Source organism: Amphibalanus amphitrite, unplaced genomic scaffold, assembly GCF_019059575.1.
Source record: "Amphibalanus amphitrite isolate SeventyFive unplaced genomic scaffold, NRLGWU_Aamphi_draft 000570F_arrow, whole genome shotgun sequence".
Lineage (NCBI taxonomy): Eukaryota > Metazoa > Arthropoda > Thecostraca > Balanomorpha > Balanidae > Amphibalanus > Amphibalanus amphitrite.
The window spans coordinates 363374-381794 of NW_024882064.1; the positions used below are offsets into that span (position 1 = coordinate 363374).

General features: G+C 48.1%; 1 protein-coding gene across 1 annotated transcript; it reads right to left on the minus strand.

The window, feature by feature from the left end:
* Positions 1 to 2012: 2012 nt before the first annotated feature.
* Positions 2013 to 17660, minus strand: LOC122394046. The gene is made up of 2 exons (XM_043390607.1): positions 16917 to 17660; positions 2013 to 3971 (listed from the first exon to the last, which is right to left on the minus strand). Exons 1-2 carry the CDS (start codon positions 17598 to 17600, stop codon positions 3249 to 3251), a joined length of 1407 nt encoding a protein of 468 aa, XP_043246542.1. The 5' UTR covers positions 17601 to 17660; the 3' UTR covers positions 2013 to 3248.
* Positions 17661 to 18421: the final 761 nt, after the last annotated feature.

Consider the following 18421-nt stretch of genomic DNA (forward strand, 5'->3'; position numbering starts at 1 on the left):
CGCCGCCACCCTCCTCCGTCCGTGTACAGGATGGCGCTCCTCCGCGCCGCCGCGACCGTGGCCACGCTGGGTGAGCTAACAAGAGTTGGTGTCTGGGGCAGCCAGATACGCAGCTGTCCATTCCCGGAATACCAGTAGCATATTTCTCTCGGTTGTTGACGTTGCCGTGACTGTAATATGCTACAAAAGCCCATATTATTGATGTTATGCTACGTCACGAGGCGAGGATGTTGAGGTTTAACCCGCACCCTGGTGGGGTCTGTTTATAACGCGACCTGGTGGGTGGGGGGGGGCTTTTTGTGCCCCCCCTCATATCTCCGAAACTACTGAACGGATCCGCAAAATTCAAACGGCGTTCGAAAGGCCCGTCAAATTTGTCAAAAGAAATTGAATTTCATTGACCTCGGGGTCACCGATGACGTCACAGGTCAGGTCAAAGATAAAATGTTTTGCCGTTCACGGGTATGCTACACACAGAAAAATATTAACACCGTTAGCGGTGTAATTGCACAGTACATATCTGAGCACTTGAGGAAAGTTAATTTAGTCCCTTCCCCGCTTAAATTACTCGCGCTTCTAAATGAACACCAGGAAGAAGGTAATAGAACACTGTGTTACTCGCGCTTCTAAATGAACACCAGGAAGAAGGTAATAGAACACTGTTAGGAGGGTTGGGTGTTTTACTACATGTAGCAAAACACCCAACCCTCCTAATAGTGCTCTATTACCTTCTTCCTGGTGTTCATTTAGAAGCGCGAGTAATTTAAGCGGGGAAGGGACTAAATTAACTTTCCTCAAGTGCTCAGATATGTACTGTGCAATTACACCGCTAACGGTGTTAATATTTTTCTGTGTGTAGGGAATGCGCTATATCATCGAGTACCTAAAACACATTTTATCGAAAATCAGCGATAGGGCGTCAGTTGCCCAGTACATATACTGCTATTAGAGGTCACTGATAATACCAGGTCAGGTCACAGTTCAGGTCACCAAGGGTCAGCACATGAACCCAATTTTACCAGGGCTGTGCGATGCATGTTTTATGGCCAATTTTTCATTTCCAACTAAATGGTGCTGGTTATATGTCCATCAGGAACGGTTTAGGTCACTTCCTGGTGGAGTCAGGTCAAAAAAGGTCAAATTTCAAACTGGTCGAGTCAGGTCAATGTCAGGTCAAAAAAGGTCAAATTTCAAAGTTGATATTTTTGCATAAAATGCGTATCGATTCGACGCAGCTCGTCACGGCAAGTCTAATGGTGGTCTTTGTTTGGCGCTTCTTGGTCTAAAATTGCCAAAAATTGAGTTTTAAAATTAGATTTTTGAAAATTTGAAAATTTGACGTCACCATTTTTGAACAGTTTTTTTTTTGCTCTGACTTGGCCAAAAAAGAGATTTCGATCTGAAATTTGGTGTGTAGATAGAACACGGTAAATACTATCACATATTTTCCGGTTTTTCCGAAATTCGAAAAACTTTTTGGATTTTTTGGCTTATATATCCAAAAGATTAATTTTTTTATTTTGGGGGTCAAATTTCAGAAATTTTGTAGCCCTGTCAATTCTACAGCTTTTATGTTTTATCATTTTTCTGCTTTTTTTTTCTCAAAGCTATAGGCCTGACAGCTCTTCCCGCGAAACCTTTTTTGGGTCGAAAACGGCAGAACATGACGTCACTCTGACGTCATTTCCGGCCAACCTATCATAGCCTTTGGTAAAAAGTTTTGTCACAATGTGATGTTCAGGAGAGTACTGAAAGTTTGGTGACGATCGGCGCAGTGGTTTTGGAGATATATCTAAAAGTCTGGAGAGGGGCAAAAAATACCCCCCCCCCCCACCAGGGCGCGGGTTAACGGTTTGGCCCCCAGTTGGCGAAAACCACCAACCACAGACTTCTCTATACATGGACTGTGCACTGATCTGGCCGAAGTAGCATAAGGGGCCCAAAATTGTGGCAATACGTTTGAAGCATTTGCCAGGGAGCATGGCCATTTTTCTTTGAATTATTCATTTTAACGTTCTGGAACCTTCGCTTAAATGGAAAACAAAACATTTTCCGCTATGTTTTCCCGCCAGAATTGCCAATCTTGAGTCAAAATTCCAGGCTGTGGACTTAAATATCAAGCGAAGATCAGAGGCATGCAAGTGTTTCTGTGCATTTTGAGTTGTGTGTTCAATGGTAGGTACTGTCATAAAACAGAAAGTTATACCTACTCCCAGCTACAAGTGGACTACTTTTCACCATCGATCAGGTTCAACAAAGACAGTTTTGGTTCCCACACGTATGTATTCGTAACGATTCCCAACGGCCAGCATGGGCACAAACACCGATTTGGTCCACTATCCCAGCCCTTGGGCCGATTCTCCTGGGACGTCTTGGGCCGGCTCGTCAGAAGAGGCAGCAACAGCATGCTCTGTGATCTCTGTGACGGCTCGCTGGTCGTTTTCCAGGCGTTGATGAGAGACAGGGTGCATGCTACATGTTCTTGAACAGGCATGAACTCAGCTCGCGCCCGTTAGTTTGCGGATCTTGTCCGAGTCCACACCGCGCCCACTGGTGCGCGTCGGCGGCCCCTTTCGTTTCTTGCTATGCACTTGGCTGTTCACATCCTTCACGTGGTTAGACACGAACACGTTAAACAGCGCTCCGGCCATGGTGGCGAGGATATTGCTGGTAAACTTGTGCCCCCTTCCACAAGCCACTTCCTTCAGTTCTTCGTCATCGCCGAGCATGTTCTGAACCACAGATCTGAACACATTCTTGGGACTTGAACTGCCAAAGAGGATGGTGTGAGTCTCTGACTGTGAATTCACCAGAAGTCTGTAGAGCTGGCAGACCTCCATGACGACTCGCAGGCACAGTTCACTCGGTTGCAGGAGCTTTCCACGGTTGAGGAGGTCGGTGAAGCTAGCAGCCACCAGCTTTTCTTCAGCATTCTCTGCCACCACGGTTACCAGTTGCGCCCTTAGCCCGTCAGAGAGTAGCGCGCGACACTCATCACATCTGTGAATCTTCTTGACTGAGTGGGCTAAATAGCCTGCTATGTGGTGCAGAGCCTGCTGTGTCCCTTCTGGGACGTCTTGGGCTGGGTCATCAGAAGAGGCAGCAGGGGCATACTCGGTGATCTCAGTGACGGCTCGCTGGTCGTTTTCCAGGCGCTGCTGAGAGACAGGGTGCATGCCAGCCGTCACTATGCTCAGACCATAGCCTGAGAGCCAAATTAGGCTTTTTACGCGGACGATAGCCTCTCCTTAAAAAAAAAATTGACGAGAGCTCGCCCAGAAGTTGCCTCCGGCCAGTTTCCGGAGATGGCCGAAGTGACCTTCTAGCCGGTCGGATTGAATCTTGCCAAGCAGGACATACTCGAGATCACACTGTCTGAGCAGATACTTGGCCAGCCCGACCAGCCCTCGACAGGTTGCTGCCACTCCACGTATCGTGTCGAGCGACATTTGCGTCTTCTTGTTTCCCTGGGCTTCCCAGCGCAGCATCATCTTTCCGAACTTCTCGATGTATGCCAGCCCTTCTTCATCTCCAGTGGAAATAGGCTGCAGAGTCGAGTCGTTGCGACGAACATGCTTTCCAGGGGACTTCACGTTGACGTCATCACTGTCATCACTGTGTGGACTCCAGGGATTCAGGATATACTCCTGATGCCTCCCATCTTCTCCAAGCGCTCGATAGAAGGCTTGGTTTGTTCTGTGTCCGTCAGTTGTAACGGACACTACACGGTACCCAAGATGGGTGAGACATCGCAGGACTTGGAAGAAGATTCTCTTCATTTCTTGGGTTGTGACGTGGGTGACTGGCGACATGGTTACCAAGTCCTCGTAGTTCCCGGCAACCGACGAAATGTGGGTGCAGAACAAGGTACTGGCGACAGCTGTTGCTTCTCCGCTGCTCTCCCCATGCAGTCTTCCTCCCGCCAGATCGAGTGCTGTGGCACAGTAAACCTCGTCCATGGCCAGATTTACCAGCCGTTCTCTTGGCTCTCATTCGGCTTCGAAAAACACAAACATTGGGTGGCATTGGCAACTATCACGTTCACGTGACTTTCGAGATGCTCAATTATCACCTGCTAACACTCATCTGTTTTGTTTCAGGCGGGGTGGCGACGGTGCACGGCGGCGATGCCGCATTTCCAGTGTTCGTGGATTCTCAGCCCAGCCCACCAGTTCACCATATCACTTACCGAGCCGACCTCTGCCTGGGGTCGGCTGCCGCCGGCTCTACTGATCGCCGGGGGCGCCCCTCCCCTATCTGTGGCTGTGGTGAGATGTGACCGACGTAGGGGACAGTGCCGAGGGTGATAACTATTGTGCAGAGGGCGAGACTCTGTTGGACCGGGACCGGTGGTAGACGGAGACGGTAGATCGGTGCACGGTGGCATCCGTCCATGAGTTTACCGGGACAGAGTGCTCGCTGACAGACGTGACAAAGTGCTCGCTGACAGAGGTGACAGAGCTGAGGGCGGCCGCTGCACCCACGCCGGCCGAGTGGCGATAGACCACGACTGGACGGTACGACTCTGCCGTACCGAACTCTGCCGGTCGGCGGCGCCACTCCGCGGCGCGGGCCGCCGCAGCGCTACTGTGTCGTTATACAAGTGTACGCTGTTGTAAATGTCTTGATCCGTGATGCTGTAAAACCTGGTTGTGGGCTACGTCGGATGTTGTCGCACATAATGTACTGTCATTTGACATTTTCATCCAAGAATTGTCATCGTTGCTGGATGTTTTTGACTATTCCACAGGTTGTATATTGATGTTTATCAGTATCTCGTAATTCAGCTTGCGTCAAACGCAGGATGCGCGTCCCTCACATTTTATCAGTTGGCCGTAATACAGTGTGAAAATGTCTGCTGGCTCATTAATAGGTGGGTTGACATGCAGCTGGTCCGATGAACATATCTGGGCGCCGTAAGAGAGGTTCCGGCTTAGAAATAGAGGTTCCGGCGATACTGGTGCTGCCGCCACCGCCGTAGCGGGAACGATCGACACTAGAGCTTCTCATAGTCGCCGCTTCGTTGACAGATGATGGTTATGGTGATAGAGAAATCGCAGCTGGGACGACAGAATTTGTCTTGACAGACACTTGCCCCGATCGCACGGTTTCTGATCGGGGATTTTTACAGTATCGTGTGTTCTGGTTGTTAAAATTGTTCGGTTGGTTGTTACCTACTTGCATGCTTATTGGTTGCTTAGTTTGCAAATGCGGTGAACCGTTTCATCCTCCGGTGTCGAGGCTCTTCAAACCGTCTGAATAATTAGCTAATGCCGGTTAGTTCATATTACAAGAATAGGGCATCGTTTGCTTTGTGATTGACTCAAAGCTGTGTTGCGTGTAAAACTGACTGTTTCAAGACTGATTTGGCTGCATTTGGCCTTCATATTTAATTTGGTCATCCTAAGCTAAACGGTATAGTGTATACAGCTCCGGATAGCTGCATGAACATGCATTATTCGATGGTGTTTCTCGAAGCTTTTATGATAGTGAGCCACTTATCAACACCATTTGGTTTTACGCCATTGACCCCATTTTCTTGAAAACAAAAAGATGAGCAAAGGGCCAGGCGGTGCAAAACAACAAACGTAAAAATTCGCTTCAAAAGTAGCTGCCGAAGATGGTCGTTGCCCATATGAACCGAGCACAATGCAAGGAAATCATTAGCGCGCGCAGCTGCACACAACTGAGACTGACGCCAAAGGAGCTGTATTGATGTTGAATTGAAGGAAAGGCGACTCTGAATGGCGGGTGGGTGGCAGAGACCTGTCGTTCGCTCGTTAGTCCGGCTAATACCCTCTGTCCGTACTGACATTCTCCCAATTACCCCGAACAGAGAGACGGAGAGCCGGCGCGACTGGCAGTACAGTCTGAGCAGCTCTGCTCCGGCCGGCCGTGGACGCCTAACAAGTCACCCGATACCGGCCATTGGTGGCCGCTATTCCTGTCTGAAAACGCGCGAGGCTTGGGAGTGGTTTGGTGAGATCGTGTAGTTATTATGATGTTATGGATAGACTTAGCTTCGCTTACCAGGACCTTCCCCTAGTTTGACAAAATCGCTATCACGTCGCATTCGATGAAGCCAGCTTCGCTCGGCATGGACTCTTACGTTGAGTCTCAATTACTACCATGAGCTTTCTGTAGGACGTTTCACATTAACTCGCGCCGGGCCGGTGATCCGCGACTTTTCCGCCGGGCCGGGGGTGTCTGACCCCCCCCCCCCGTCTAACTCGGCTCCTGGGCCACGTAGCGACATACGGTAAGCGGCATAAAAAAACGTCAAAAATTATGACGGAAACACTTCGGTCATTTTTTGGGTTAGGTCAAACGTCAGGTCGCCAGATGTCATCAAAGGTCGAATGTAGGCCATTTCAACAATTTTGGAAACTGCCGACTGCTAACTCGGGAACCAATATAGAGCTACAGCGCCGCGGAAAAGCGCATTCGATAGCCCTTTTACAGACCTTTCTGAGTGTTGCTCTCAGATTTGACCTTAGGTCAACGGTTTAGTCTCCAGAGAGCAAAAACGGTAAAAACAGACGTTTTCACCAAAAACAGTTTTTCGGTAATAACTTTTGATTCAAGCAAGCCACGACATTACTTTTGCCAGCATCGTGTTCCTCTCGTCGAGACGCGTCGGATGAACTATTCGCTGACCTTGAAAGGTCATTTTGAAAATTTGACCTCAGGTCAAGGTCATGACCTGACCGGAAAGGGTCATGTTGCATATCCGTATCGTCGAGCTGAATACATCCGACGTGTTTTCATCGCTCTAGCACGTCTCTATCAAAAGTTATAGCCAAAAAACTGCTGGTGACCGTTCATGACCTGAGATGACCTCAGGGACACACAGAGGGGTCACAGGTGCATTTTTCCGATTCAGAGGGTTTTGAACCCCATTCGTCCACAAGAGAAGCATTTCAATTTTCTCCCATTGACTTAGGTATAATGGAGAGGTCGCAAAATTGACTTGACCTTAGGTCACCGATATCAAAATTCTGATACCACATACCTCTTATCAATCGCTGAAAGTTTCAAGGCGATCGTTCAGCCGCTGTAGCTCTGACGAGAATTGAAACTTTTTCTGAGGTGAGGTCACTTGACGTGACCTGGTGACCTGACCTTGAAAGCCCTGGGTTTACAACATTGCACAATTTTTACAACAATGTGCGGAAAAGATGCATAAACAGGTGTGCCAAAAACGGCGGCCGTTTTTGAGATATTTGCGAAACACCGCATTTGCTGAGCACCCGATTCCCCCCCCCCCCCCAACACTACCCCCACGCCCAGGTCACGTCAAGTGATCCGAGCAAGTAGTACGGTAAATGCTCTCCGTATAGCTACTACGTTAGAACGATTCATTTAACCCGCGCCCTGCCCGCTGCCGGCGGGAAGCGTGTTTGTTTGAAATCCCCTCGCGGTATTCCCCGAAAATCTTGAAAACAGCGGAGTATGGCCGCCATTTGTGGCACACCTATTTATGTATTTGTGCGTTACACGTTGTGAAATATTCAGACTCATGTTTTTCAAGGTCAGGTCACCAGGTCACGTCAAGTGATCTCACCGCAGTAAATGTTCTAGACACTCGCCAAAGCGACACCGTCTTAATTTTTTGTGTAGCTTTGGTCACACACAGTCACACAGGTACAAGAATATCTTTAAGGGAATTATAAAGGTGTAAGTTCAACACCACAATGACACCTAAAGTGCCGTCAAGTTTGACGCTTTTAAATACGCGTAAGCGTTTAGCGTATATGGGAGTCAGCAGTCAGCACCACACCTTCTAAAGGTTATTGAAGACACGCATTCAAAGAAAGCTTTTGTGCCAATCGAGCTCAAGTCAAGCTGTAAGTCACCGAAGGTCTTGGTGAATGAACAAGTCCTCCCGCGTCCGATGGAGGCCCCCTCAGTGTCTAGACTTGGGCAATGTACAATTATATCCATTCTCAAACTCAAGGTTCGAACTTCGAAATTCAAATTTTCCCGATTCTGACGTCTGTGAACTAATTTAACTCACAGCTTGTGAACTTATGATCTGGAAAATCTCCTATAGGTGATAACGTTACGGAGCGAGCGAAGTGAGCGGAGTCTTACGTAGAATAACGGAAATTTCTGAGTATGAGCGGCCGGCCGGCCGGCCGTGGTCACGATTTTGCGACGCTTATATCTCAGCAGTCAGCAGCCACTCGACCGATTTACATGCGGTAATTTTTGTAGGGTAGCTTCATTCCTTCTACCAAGTATTGGACTATTCTTGATGCATGTGGGTGACCCCTATGCACGTGCTACGTGCAAAACGAAGAGGTGTCAGTTTGGTAATAGTTGCAATATCTCGGTGACTACTTGGCCGATTGCGCTGAAAGTTGGCATGTAGGTAGACACCCACTAGGCAATGCATATCCATGTGCCAGAGTTGGGGTGCTGCTGCACGTGCGCACGTGCAGGGATCGTTTCCAGTTCTCGAGAACGGCTGGACCGATGGCGCTCAAATTTGGTACACGGTTAGGGACCAGTTAGTAGGGTGCCGTGCTCAAGTCAGTTGGGACCCATTTTACACGTGCGCACGTGCAGGGTGCCGCTTCCAGATCTCGAGAACGGCTGGGCCGATTGTACTCAATTTGGCCGACATCGCTAGAGACCGGTTAGTAGGGTCTCTAAGGTGTACAACTCAGCTGGAGGTACCCCCTCGCAATTTCGCACGTGCAAGGATCACCCTCTCGCTCGCTCCGTTAGTTCCCCCAAAAGGCGTTATACTGGTGAATATTCTAAAGCTCTTGAATTCTTACCCGAAACATCGGTTTATAACATCTGTCGGTGCGAACGGGGAGGACGAGTTCCACCCATCTCGCCGTTCCGCCCCGCACTTGCTTGATCTTCACAAAGCTCTGATACGGGCCGCTGTGACTGGCAGGTACCATATTTTAAGGATTTATGTTAGCTTGTGACGTCTGCGTTCAGGTCAAATATCTCAACAATCATGGTAGGATTTTGGTTTGTGGTAAATAACGTGGCCAAAAAGATCGTAGAGTTGCGATTTTGACACTATCGTTCTCGATACGCTCAGGTTGAACGGTTCACTTGTTCTCTAAAGAAGTTTAACTTAGAGTGTTGACAGGTCAGGTCAAGGTTAGGATAGTCACACAGGTCACTTAGAAGAGCGATGCAGGTCATACAACATATAATTCTTAAATATGCAAGATATTACAACAAAAATTACCCGACGTTTCGTTTATTATAACTTTTTCAAGGGTAGAGATCGATAACCCTCGACGTTTCGACGATAAACGAAACGTCGGGTAATTTTTGTTGTAATATCTTGCATATTTATGAAATAATCGTCACATTACAACTCAACATATAATTCGATTGGACAGCTCTTTTTATCAGTCAGTCCCTTCGGTGTGCGGAATACCGAGTAAGCAAGCGTCCTTTCGCTGGAAAGTTTTAACCCGTGCCCCGCTGGGGAACAATGATTTCCACGCCCTGCATGGGGTGTTTGAACAAAATCCTTCTAACTCAGCCCCTGGGCCGCGTAGCGACACGCTGTAGGGGGCGCTCGAGAGACCGTGAAAAATCATGACGAAAGTACGCTCGTCATTTTTTAGGTTAGGTCAAAGGTCAGGCCACCAGAGGACGATAAAATTACGCCGATTTCGACACTTTTCAGCAAGTGGCGCATACCTAACTCGAGACCGGACAGAGTTACATCACCTCGGAAAAGCGCATCTGATAGCTATTTTAGCGTTAATTCTGATTAGTCATATTTTACCGACACACGGTAGGTAAACGGTTTAGCTCCCAGAAGACAAAAACGGTCATGTTGCCTACAAGTCGATCGTATCGTTCAGCCAAATACGTCAATGTTTTTTTTTCATCGATCCAGCATGTCTCTATCAAAAGTTATAGGTATTGTCAAGAAGTGCTGGAGACCTTATATGACTTGAGGTGAACTCAGGAGTATATAAAGAGGGGCACGGGTGTTTTTTTCGATTCATTGTGTCGTGTTTACCTACATATGATGATGTTTGAAAGTGTTTGCCATGATTTTTTTTTTCCAAAAGGAGCGCAACTCAATTTCACCTTGTTGACTAACAATGGGAAAGTAACAATGGAAATGTTAGGGTTGTATTGGATATTTTAGGAAGGTCGCAATGGATATATTTCACTAGGGCCCTGCAAATTCGATGGATTTGAGGGTGACTCCGACTACGACTCCGGCTTCAAAAATCGACTCCGACTCGAACTCCAACTCCGACTCCGACGCCGGCCGGTCGCGCGCCATAAATGAATATGTTATTTGTAGCCTGGCAGCTTAGTATCTTCTTTAACTATTGTACAGCATTAATTATTTTTATAGTTTTATAAATGTGCTTACGCTTTATGTTGTAACAATTACATTAGTGATAAATCCTTCGATACAGTAAATCAGTGTTATACTTTTATTATTAGTAATCAAAGCTTTTATATAACACCACAAGCATACGAGACTAAACACTTAAAACAGGTATAAAAAGGTGAAATCCTACAGGTTTTCAAAACAGCGATACGGATCCAGACAAGCGCGCAACCGCGACTCTCGCTGTCCAACGCGACACGCTAGCGACCATCGCAGGGTCGTGTCAACAAGACTATTGTTTTTTGCTTAATTTTAAGTCACGCATACATGGGGAAAAGGTAATGCCGGCAAAGACGCGGAACAAAATACACATCTCTAAAGCGCATCGCGCTGATGTATGTACTGCCCGCTGCTACCGCTGTAACTCTGGTTAGCCGTTAAAGGCTAATCAGTGTGATATTTAACCCTCGCCCTGGCAGGGGGGGGTCGATGCGACCCCCCCTAAGGTTTTTCAAAGATAGCGTAAAAACGGCGGCGCGCAGCGCCGCCAAATTTGGCACAGCCTATGGGGCAACCTTTTTAAATATGTCCTGAAAATTTCAGGTCCGGGTGACCTTGGGTCAGGTCACCAGGTCAGAAAAACCGGTACAAGGTCATGGTCAAATTTCAATTTTCTTTTTGCACCTGTCCAACTCACAGTTTTTGACTGATTTCCTTCAAACTTTCAGGATGTGCTAAGTTCACCGAGTTGTATAACATATAGTTCGGGTTTTTTGAGGTCACTGACCTGAGGTCAGTTAGAGGTCATTACGTCGTAATGTTAAGCCTATGGGAAAATACTAAATTCGGAAAATACTGGAGATATCCGCTTCGTTCTATCACTTTTGTGCTTTGAAACCACAGTACTTAACAGCAGGTCACTTGGTGCTTCTTTGTTTGGTGTACTTATCCATGGGTCAGGTCAAATGAGGTCAACTGCCCGTAGCTCAGTTGGTTAGAGCGTTGGACTCCGCGTGGTGAGAGCGCGCGTTCCCGGTTATGACAGTCCGGGTTCGAAGCGCGACGGGCGCTCGATATTTATGGGCCTCCTGACAGGTATGGTTGCGGTTGGTGGCAGGCCGTAGCCAGGTGAAGTCAGCGAGGGGACCGGCCGTGCGCGGCTTTGTGCGCACGTTAAACTTTGGACTCTAAATTCTGCCATAGAATCGGAATTGCGCGATCGGAGGGTAGAGGGCAGGGTCATCGCAACAAGCTTCGCTTAGCGGTGGCTCTGTCCTTGTGAATCCTTCCCATCAAAAAGTTCGGACTAAATTTATTAAAAAAAAAAAAAAAAAACTGAGGTCAAATGACGTTTTTGCCAATAACTTGGCACATAATGACGCTAGAGCTTAAAAAATGGTATCATTGTGTTCCTAGTGATCAGCCGAATCGAATGATATGCGATATGACGCAATTTGGTTAACTTGAACTTAATTTATTAATTTAAGTTTACTTAAAATTTAAGAAAAACTTTAAGTACACTTAAGCAAGCTAAAAAGTATACCATTCGACGCGCCTTGACGTGCTGAGTTCACTGGTGCTTTTCTTTTTGCTCTATCTTAATTAGATCAAAAGTTATAGGCGAAAAACTTTTGACCTGTTTTTAGCGAAATTTTTACATTTATACCCCCCAAAACCCCCCCTAAATATTGACCTAGAGCAACCAAATTTGCACAGGAGCGAGAACTCCAGGGGGCCCACCTACCTACCAAATTTGGTGTTTCTAGGTGCCATAGGAGCCAATCGCGAGGGGGGGGTCGCATCGACCCCCCCCCCTGCCAGGCCGTGTTATGAAAAATGCCCTGCCAGGGCGAGGGTTAATAGGAAAGCAGCAAACTAACGCACCATTCATTCGAAAGACGAAAAACCTATCATACAAAACTACTAAAATCCCTGAGGAATCAATGGGCCAAACAGGCATCTAATAGGTACCCACTATTCCGTCGTGAAAACGGCCAAATGGTCCTGACCGTAGGTCACCGATATAAAAATTGCGAGGCATGCATTTGATACATACCTACTTATACTCCTATCAATTGCCGAAAGTTTCAAAGCAAACTCAGGTAAGGTAAGTGCCTCAGGAAAGGCGCCGAATGGGAAGAACTTCGAGGAGCGACAAATAAAAACCAACATCAACAGTCGTGTCGCTCATTGCAAGTCTGCGCCAGATTCCAGTAACCGACAATGGCTGAGCAGTGAGTATACGGAAAGTTGCGCCGCTGTCGCCAGCCCGATATTTTTCGCGGCATTTCCAGCTCAAAATCTGCCTGCAATGACTGTGTCTGTTATACCTCCTGGCTGAGGGTCACTCAGCGGTCATAGCCCACCCTCTGCACCTGTTGAAAGCCACCGATCCCCCTACCCGAGCCTGCAGAGGGGACCGGGCCGCTCGCGCTAGGACACCGTGTGTCGGGCTGACACCGAGGGCCCTCCGGCCGCCGCTCCGCCGGCCGCGACGACACGCGACGCGCCGGTGGACGAGGACAGGCGGCGGGAAGGAGGAAGAGCGGGTGTCGGCACCGGCCGGGGCTCCAGTGGTGGTTCGGCGAGCAGCGGCACCACAGTCGGGCGTCGCCACCCTCCTCCGTCCGTGCAAGATGGCGCTCCTCCGCGCCGCCGCCACCGTTGCCACGCTGGGTGAGCTAACAAGAGTTGGTGTCTGGGGCAGCCAGATACGCAGCTGTCCATTCCCGGAATACCAGTAGCATATTTCTCTCGGTTGTTGACGTTGCCGTGACTGTAATATGCTACAAAAGCCCATATTATTGATGTTATGCTACGTCACGAGGCGAGGATGTTGAGGTTTAACCCGCACCCTGGTGGGGTCTGTTTATAACGCGACCTGGTGGGTGGGGGGGGGGGCTTTTTGTGCCCCCCCTCATATCTCCGAAACTACTGAACGGATCCGCAAAATTCAAACGGCGTTCGAAAGGCCCGTCAAATTTGTCAAAAGAAATTGAATTTCATTGACCTCGGGGTCACCGATGACGTCACAGGTCAGGTCAAAGATAAAATGTTTTGCCGTTCACGGGTATGCTACACACAGAAAAATATTAACACCGTTAGCGGTGTAATTGCACAGTACATATCTGAGCACTTGAGGAAAGTTAATTTAGTCCCTTCCCCGCTTAAATTACTCGCGCTTCTAAATGAACACCAGGAAGAAGGTAATAGAACACTGTGTTACTCGCGCTTCTAAATGAACACCAGGAAGAAGGTAATAGAACACTGTTAGGAGGGTTGGGTGTTTTACTACATGTAGCAAAACACCCAACCCTCCTAACAGTGCTCTATTACCTTCTTCCTGGTGTTCATTTAGAAGCGCGAGTAATTTAAGCGGGGAAGGGACTAAATTAACTTTCCTCAAGTGCTCAGATATGTACTGTGCAATTACACCGCTAACGGTGTTAATATTTTTCTGTGTGTAGGGAATGCGCTATATCATCGAGTACCTAAAACACATTTTATCGAAAATCAGCGATAGGGCGTCAGTTGCCCAGTACATATACTGCTATTAGAGGTCACTGATAATACCAGGTCAGGTCACAGTTCAGGTCACCAAGGGTCAGCACATGAACCCAATTTTACCAGGGCTGTGCGATGCATGTTTTATGGCCAATTTTTCATTTCCAACTAAATGGTGCTGGTTATATGTCCATCAGGAACGGTTTAGGTCACTTCCTGGTGGAGTCAGGTCAAAAAAGGTCAAATTTCAAACTGGTCGAGTCAGGTCAATGTCAGGTCAAAAAAGGTCAAATTTCAAAGTTGATATTTTTGCATAAAATGCGTATCGATTCGACGCAGCTCGTCACGGCAAGTCTAATGGTGGTCTTTGTTTGGCGCTTCTTGGTCTAAAATTGCCAAAAATTGAGTTTTAAAATTAGATTTTTGAAAATTTGAAAATTTGACGTCACCATTTTTGAACAGTTTTTTTTTTGCTCTGACTTGGCCAAAAAAGAGATTTCGATCTGAAATTTGGTGTGTAGATAGAACACGGTAAATACTATCACATATTTTCCGGTTTTTCCGAAATTCGAAAAACTTTTTGGATTTTTTGGCTTATATATCCAAAAGATTAATTTTTTTATTTTGGGGGTCAAATTTCAGAAATTTTGTAGCCCTGTCAATTCTACAGCTTTTATGTTTTATCATTTTTCTGCTTTTTTTTCTCAAAGCTATAGGCCTGACAGCTCTTCCCGCGAAACCTTTTTTGGGTCGAAAACGGCAGAACATGACGTCACTCTGACGTCATTTCCGGCCAACCTATCATAGCCTTTGGTAAAAAGTTTTGTCACAATGTGATGTTCAGGAGAGTACTGAAAGTTTGGTGACGATCGGCGCAGTGGTTTTGGAGATATATCTAAAAGTCTGGAGAGGGGCAAAAAATACCCCCCCCCCCCCACCAGGGCGCGGGTTAACGGTTTGGCCCCCAGTTGGCGAAAACCACCAACCACAGACTTCTCTATACATGGACTGTGCACTGATCTGGCCGAAGTAGCATAAGGGGCCCAAAATTGTGGCAATACGTTTGAAGCATTTGCCAGGGAGCATGGCCATTTTTCTTTGAATTATTCATTTTAACGTTCTGGAACCTTCGCTTAAATGGAAAACAAAACATTTTCCGCTATGTTTTCCCGCCAGAATTGCCAATCTTGAGTCAAAATTCCAGGCTGTGGACTTAAATATCAAGCGAAGATCAGAGGCATGCAAGTGTTTCTATGCATTTTGAGTTGTGTGTTCAATGGTAGGTACTGTCATAAAACAGAAAGTTATACCTACTCCCAGCTACAAGTGGACTACTTTTCACCATCGATCAGGTTCAACAAAGACAGTTTTGGTTCCCACACGTATGTATTCGTAACGATTCCCAACGGCCAGCATGGGCACAAACACCGATTTGGTCCACTATCCCAGCCCTTGGGCCGATTCTCCTGGGACGTCTTGGGCCGGCTCGTCAGAAGAGGCAGCAACAGCATGCTCTGTGATCTCTGTGACGGCTCGCTGGTCGTTTTCCAGGCGTTGATGAGAGACAGGGTGCATGCTACATGTTCTTGAACAGGCATGAACTCAGCTCGCGCCCGTTAGTTTGCGGATCTTGTCCGAGTCCACACCGCGCCCACTGGTGCGCGTCGGCGGCCCCTTTCGTTTCTTGCTATGCACTTGGCTGTTCACATCCTTCACGTGGTTAGACACGAACACGTTAAACAGCGCTCCGGCCATGGTGGCGAGGATATTGCTGGTAAACTTGTGCCCCCTTCCACAAGCCACTTCCTTCAGTTCTTCGTCATCGCCGAGCATGTTCTGAACCACAGATCTGAACACATTCTTGGGACTTGAACTGCCAAAGAGGATGGTGTGAGTCTCTGACTGTGAATTCACCAGAAGTCTGTAGAGCTGGCAGACCTCCATGACGACTCGCAGGCACAGTTCACTCGGTTGCAGGAGCTTTCCACGGTTGAGGAGGTCGGTGAAGCTAGCAGCCACCAGCTTTTCTTCAGCATTCTCTGCCACCACGGTTACCAGTTGCGCCCTTAGCCCGTCAGAGAGTAGCGCGCGACACTCATCACATCTGTGAATCTTCTTGACTGAGTGGGCTAAATAGCCTGCTATGTGGTGCAGAGCCTGCTGTGTCCCTTCTGGGACGTCTTGGGCTGGGTCATCAGAAGAGGCAGCAGCGGCATACTCGGTGATCTCAGTGACGGCTCGCTGGTCGTTTTCCAGGCGCTGCTGAGAGACAGGGTGCATGCCAGCCGTCACTATGCTCAGACCATAGCCTGAGAGCCAAATTAGGCTTTTTACGCGGACGATAGCCTCTCCTTAAAAAAAAAAATTGACGAGAGCTCGCCCAGAAGTTGCCTCCGGCCAGTTTCCGGAGATGGCCGAAGTGACCTTCTAGCCGGTCGGATTGAATCTTGCCAAGCAGGACATACTCGAGATCACACTGTCTGAGCAGATACTTGGCCAGCCCGACCAGCCCTCGACAGGTTGCTGCCACTCCACGTATCGTGTCGAGCGACATTTGCGTCTTCTTGTTTCCCTGGGCTTCCCAGCGCAGCATCATCTTTCCGAACTTCTCGATGTATGCCAGCCCTTCTTCATCTCCAGTGGAAATAGGCTGCAGAGTCGAGTCGTTGCGACGAACATGCTTTCCAGGGGACTTCACGTTGACGTCATCACTGTCATCACTGTGTGGACTCCAGGGATTCAGGATATACTCCTGATGCCTCCCATCTTCTCCAAGCGCTCGATAGAAGGCTTGGTTTGTTCTGTGTCCGTCAGTTGTAACGGACACTACACGGTACCCAAGATGGGTGAGACATCGCAGGACTTGGAAGAAGATTCTCTTCATTTCTTGGGTTGTGACGTGGGTGACTGGCGACATGGTTACCAAGTCCTCGTAGTTCCCGGCAACCGACGAAATGTGGGTGCAGAACAAGGTACTGGCGACAGCTGTTGCTTCTCCGCTGCTCTCCCCATGCAGTCTTCCTCCCGCCAGATCGAGTGCTGTGGCACAGTAAACCTCGTCCATGGCCAGATTTACCAGCCGTTCTCTTGGAGACAACTTGGCGACCCGCATCTCCAAATACTTGATGGTCCCGATCTCCAGTCCCTCTTGCACGCTTAGTGCTGACGTAAGTCTCCGGAGAGTGACTCTGTGTGGCAGGACCAGAAGACCCGAGCTGCGCATGTCTTCATACAGTCGGGGACTCGTTCGGCTCCACACCACTGCAGTGGACATGAGTGTCGTGCTGTACCTCCTCCTTTTTGCTGGACTGAGTCGGAGTTGCAGCTGTTCAGCGGCGAACTCCCCAAAAGTACCGCATGATCCAGCTGCATCGTCCGTGCTGATTTTCTGCAGAAAATGCAGTGCAGTCATCACGTTGCCATCTTTCAAAGACTGTGCCTTGAGGAACGCCAGCACGTTCAGGACCTCAGTCGTCGTTTCGAAGCTCCCGGGAACGCTTGTCAGATCAGCTGCCCTGAGAGTAGGCAACTCGCTCCCGGCTGCGTACAAACGGAAACGAAGATCACTGTAGATCGTCAGGTTTCGTACGATGACTGGAATACCTTGATCTGTGTCAAATGCCTCCATTCTGATCGTCACAATGTCCTCCTGAAGTTCAGGAACATGCATCTGTACGAGCCGGTACCCAGTCGGCAGGTCCACCGTAGAGAGCTTTCTCACCATGTCGGTAAGAGATGCCACGTTCTCGGAACGAAACATGGATGCGGCTTGTTCCTCCCACAGTTCTCTTTGCAGCAGCCTTCGTGCTGTTGGAGTCGCGCGTATAGTGGGTCGTTGAGTCTCCTGTCCGCTCTCATTCCTGCAAAAGGTGAGAAATATTTCACTTAACAACTGCATTTAGCAACGGTTGCCAAATATATGGGAAACAAATTAGCATACATGGGTAATTTGGACATTGCCGGATAAATGCTATAAATTGATAAATGTAGCTCGGAACTTATATAGGTACACAAAAAGAAGTTATATACAGTTATATACACAAAAAGAACAATTCAGCAGCATGTGCGACCCTTTTTAACCGCTATGTATGCATGCAGGTTAACAGTTCGGCCTACGGAGGTCATGTAAGGTCAGCTTGTAAGGTCGGGTCGGGTCAGAAAAGGAAAAGATTAAAATGTGCTGAAACCGACTCCAACTCCGGGCCGTCAGAGTTCAAGTTGTCTGGATCAAAAGTTATTCAAGAAAACCATCAGAAGTAAAAACGAACATTTTTCTTCGGTTACCTCTGGTTGGTGACCCAGTTTTTGACCTGACCGAAAAATGACCGAAGTACTTTCTTACTGTTTTTTTTTTACCGTTCTTTCGAACGCCGCCTACCGCTTGTCTCTACGACGCCCCCCCCCCCCCCCCGGCCCGCTGATGGGGCACCGTCCCGGCGCGGGTTAACGTCTGACATGATCACATTAATGACGTAACAGATCAAAGGTCATTTGAGGTAGAGTTCCGAAATTTTCACAGGTGTCAAAATGTAAAGACCATCCTCAACACCTAAGATGTCCTTAATACGTTACTAATGCCCA

What these genes read in the sequence shown, in the direction of transcription:
- LOC122394046 (XM_043390607.1), bottom strand. Translation starts at nt 17,600, where the DNA reads ATGTTTCGTTCCGAGAACGTGGCATCTCTTACCGACATGGTGAGAAAG. An exon ending in TGTCTCCAAGAGAACGGCTG is followed by an intron (nt 3,972 to 16,916) that starts GTAAATCTGGCC and finishes AGAGAACGGCTG; the next exon opens with GTAAATCTGGCCATGGACGA.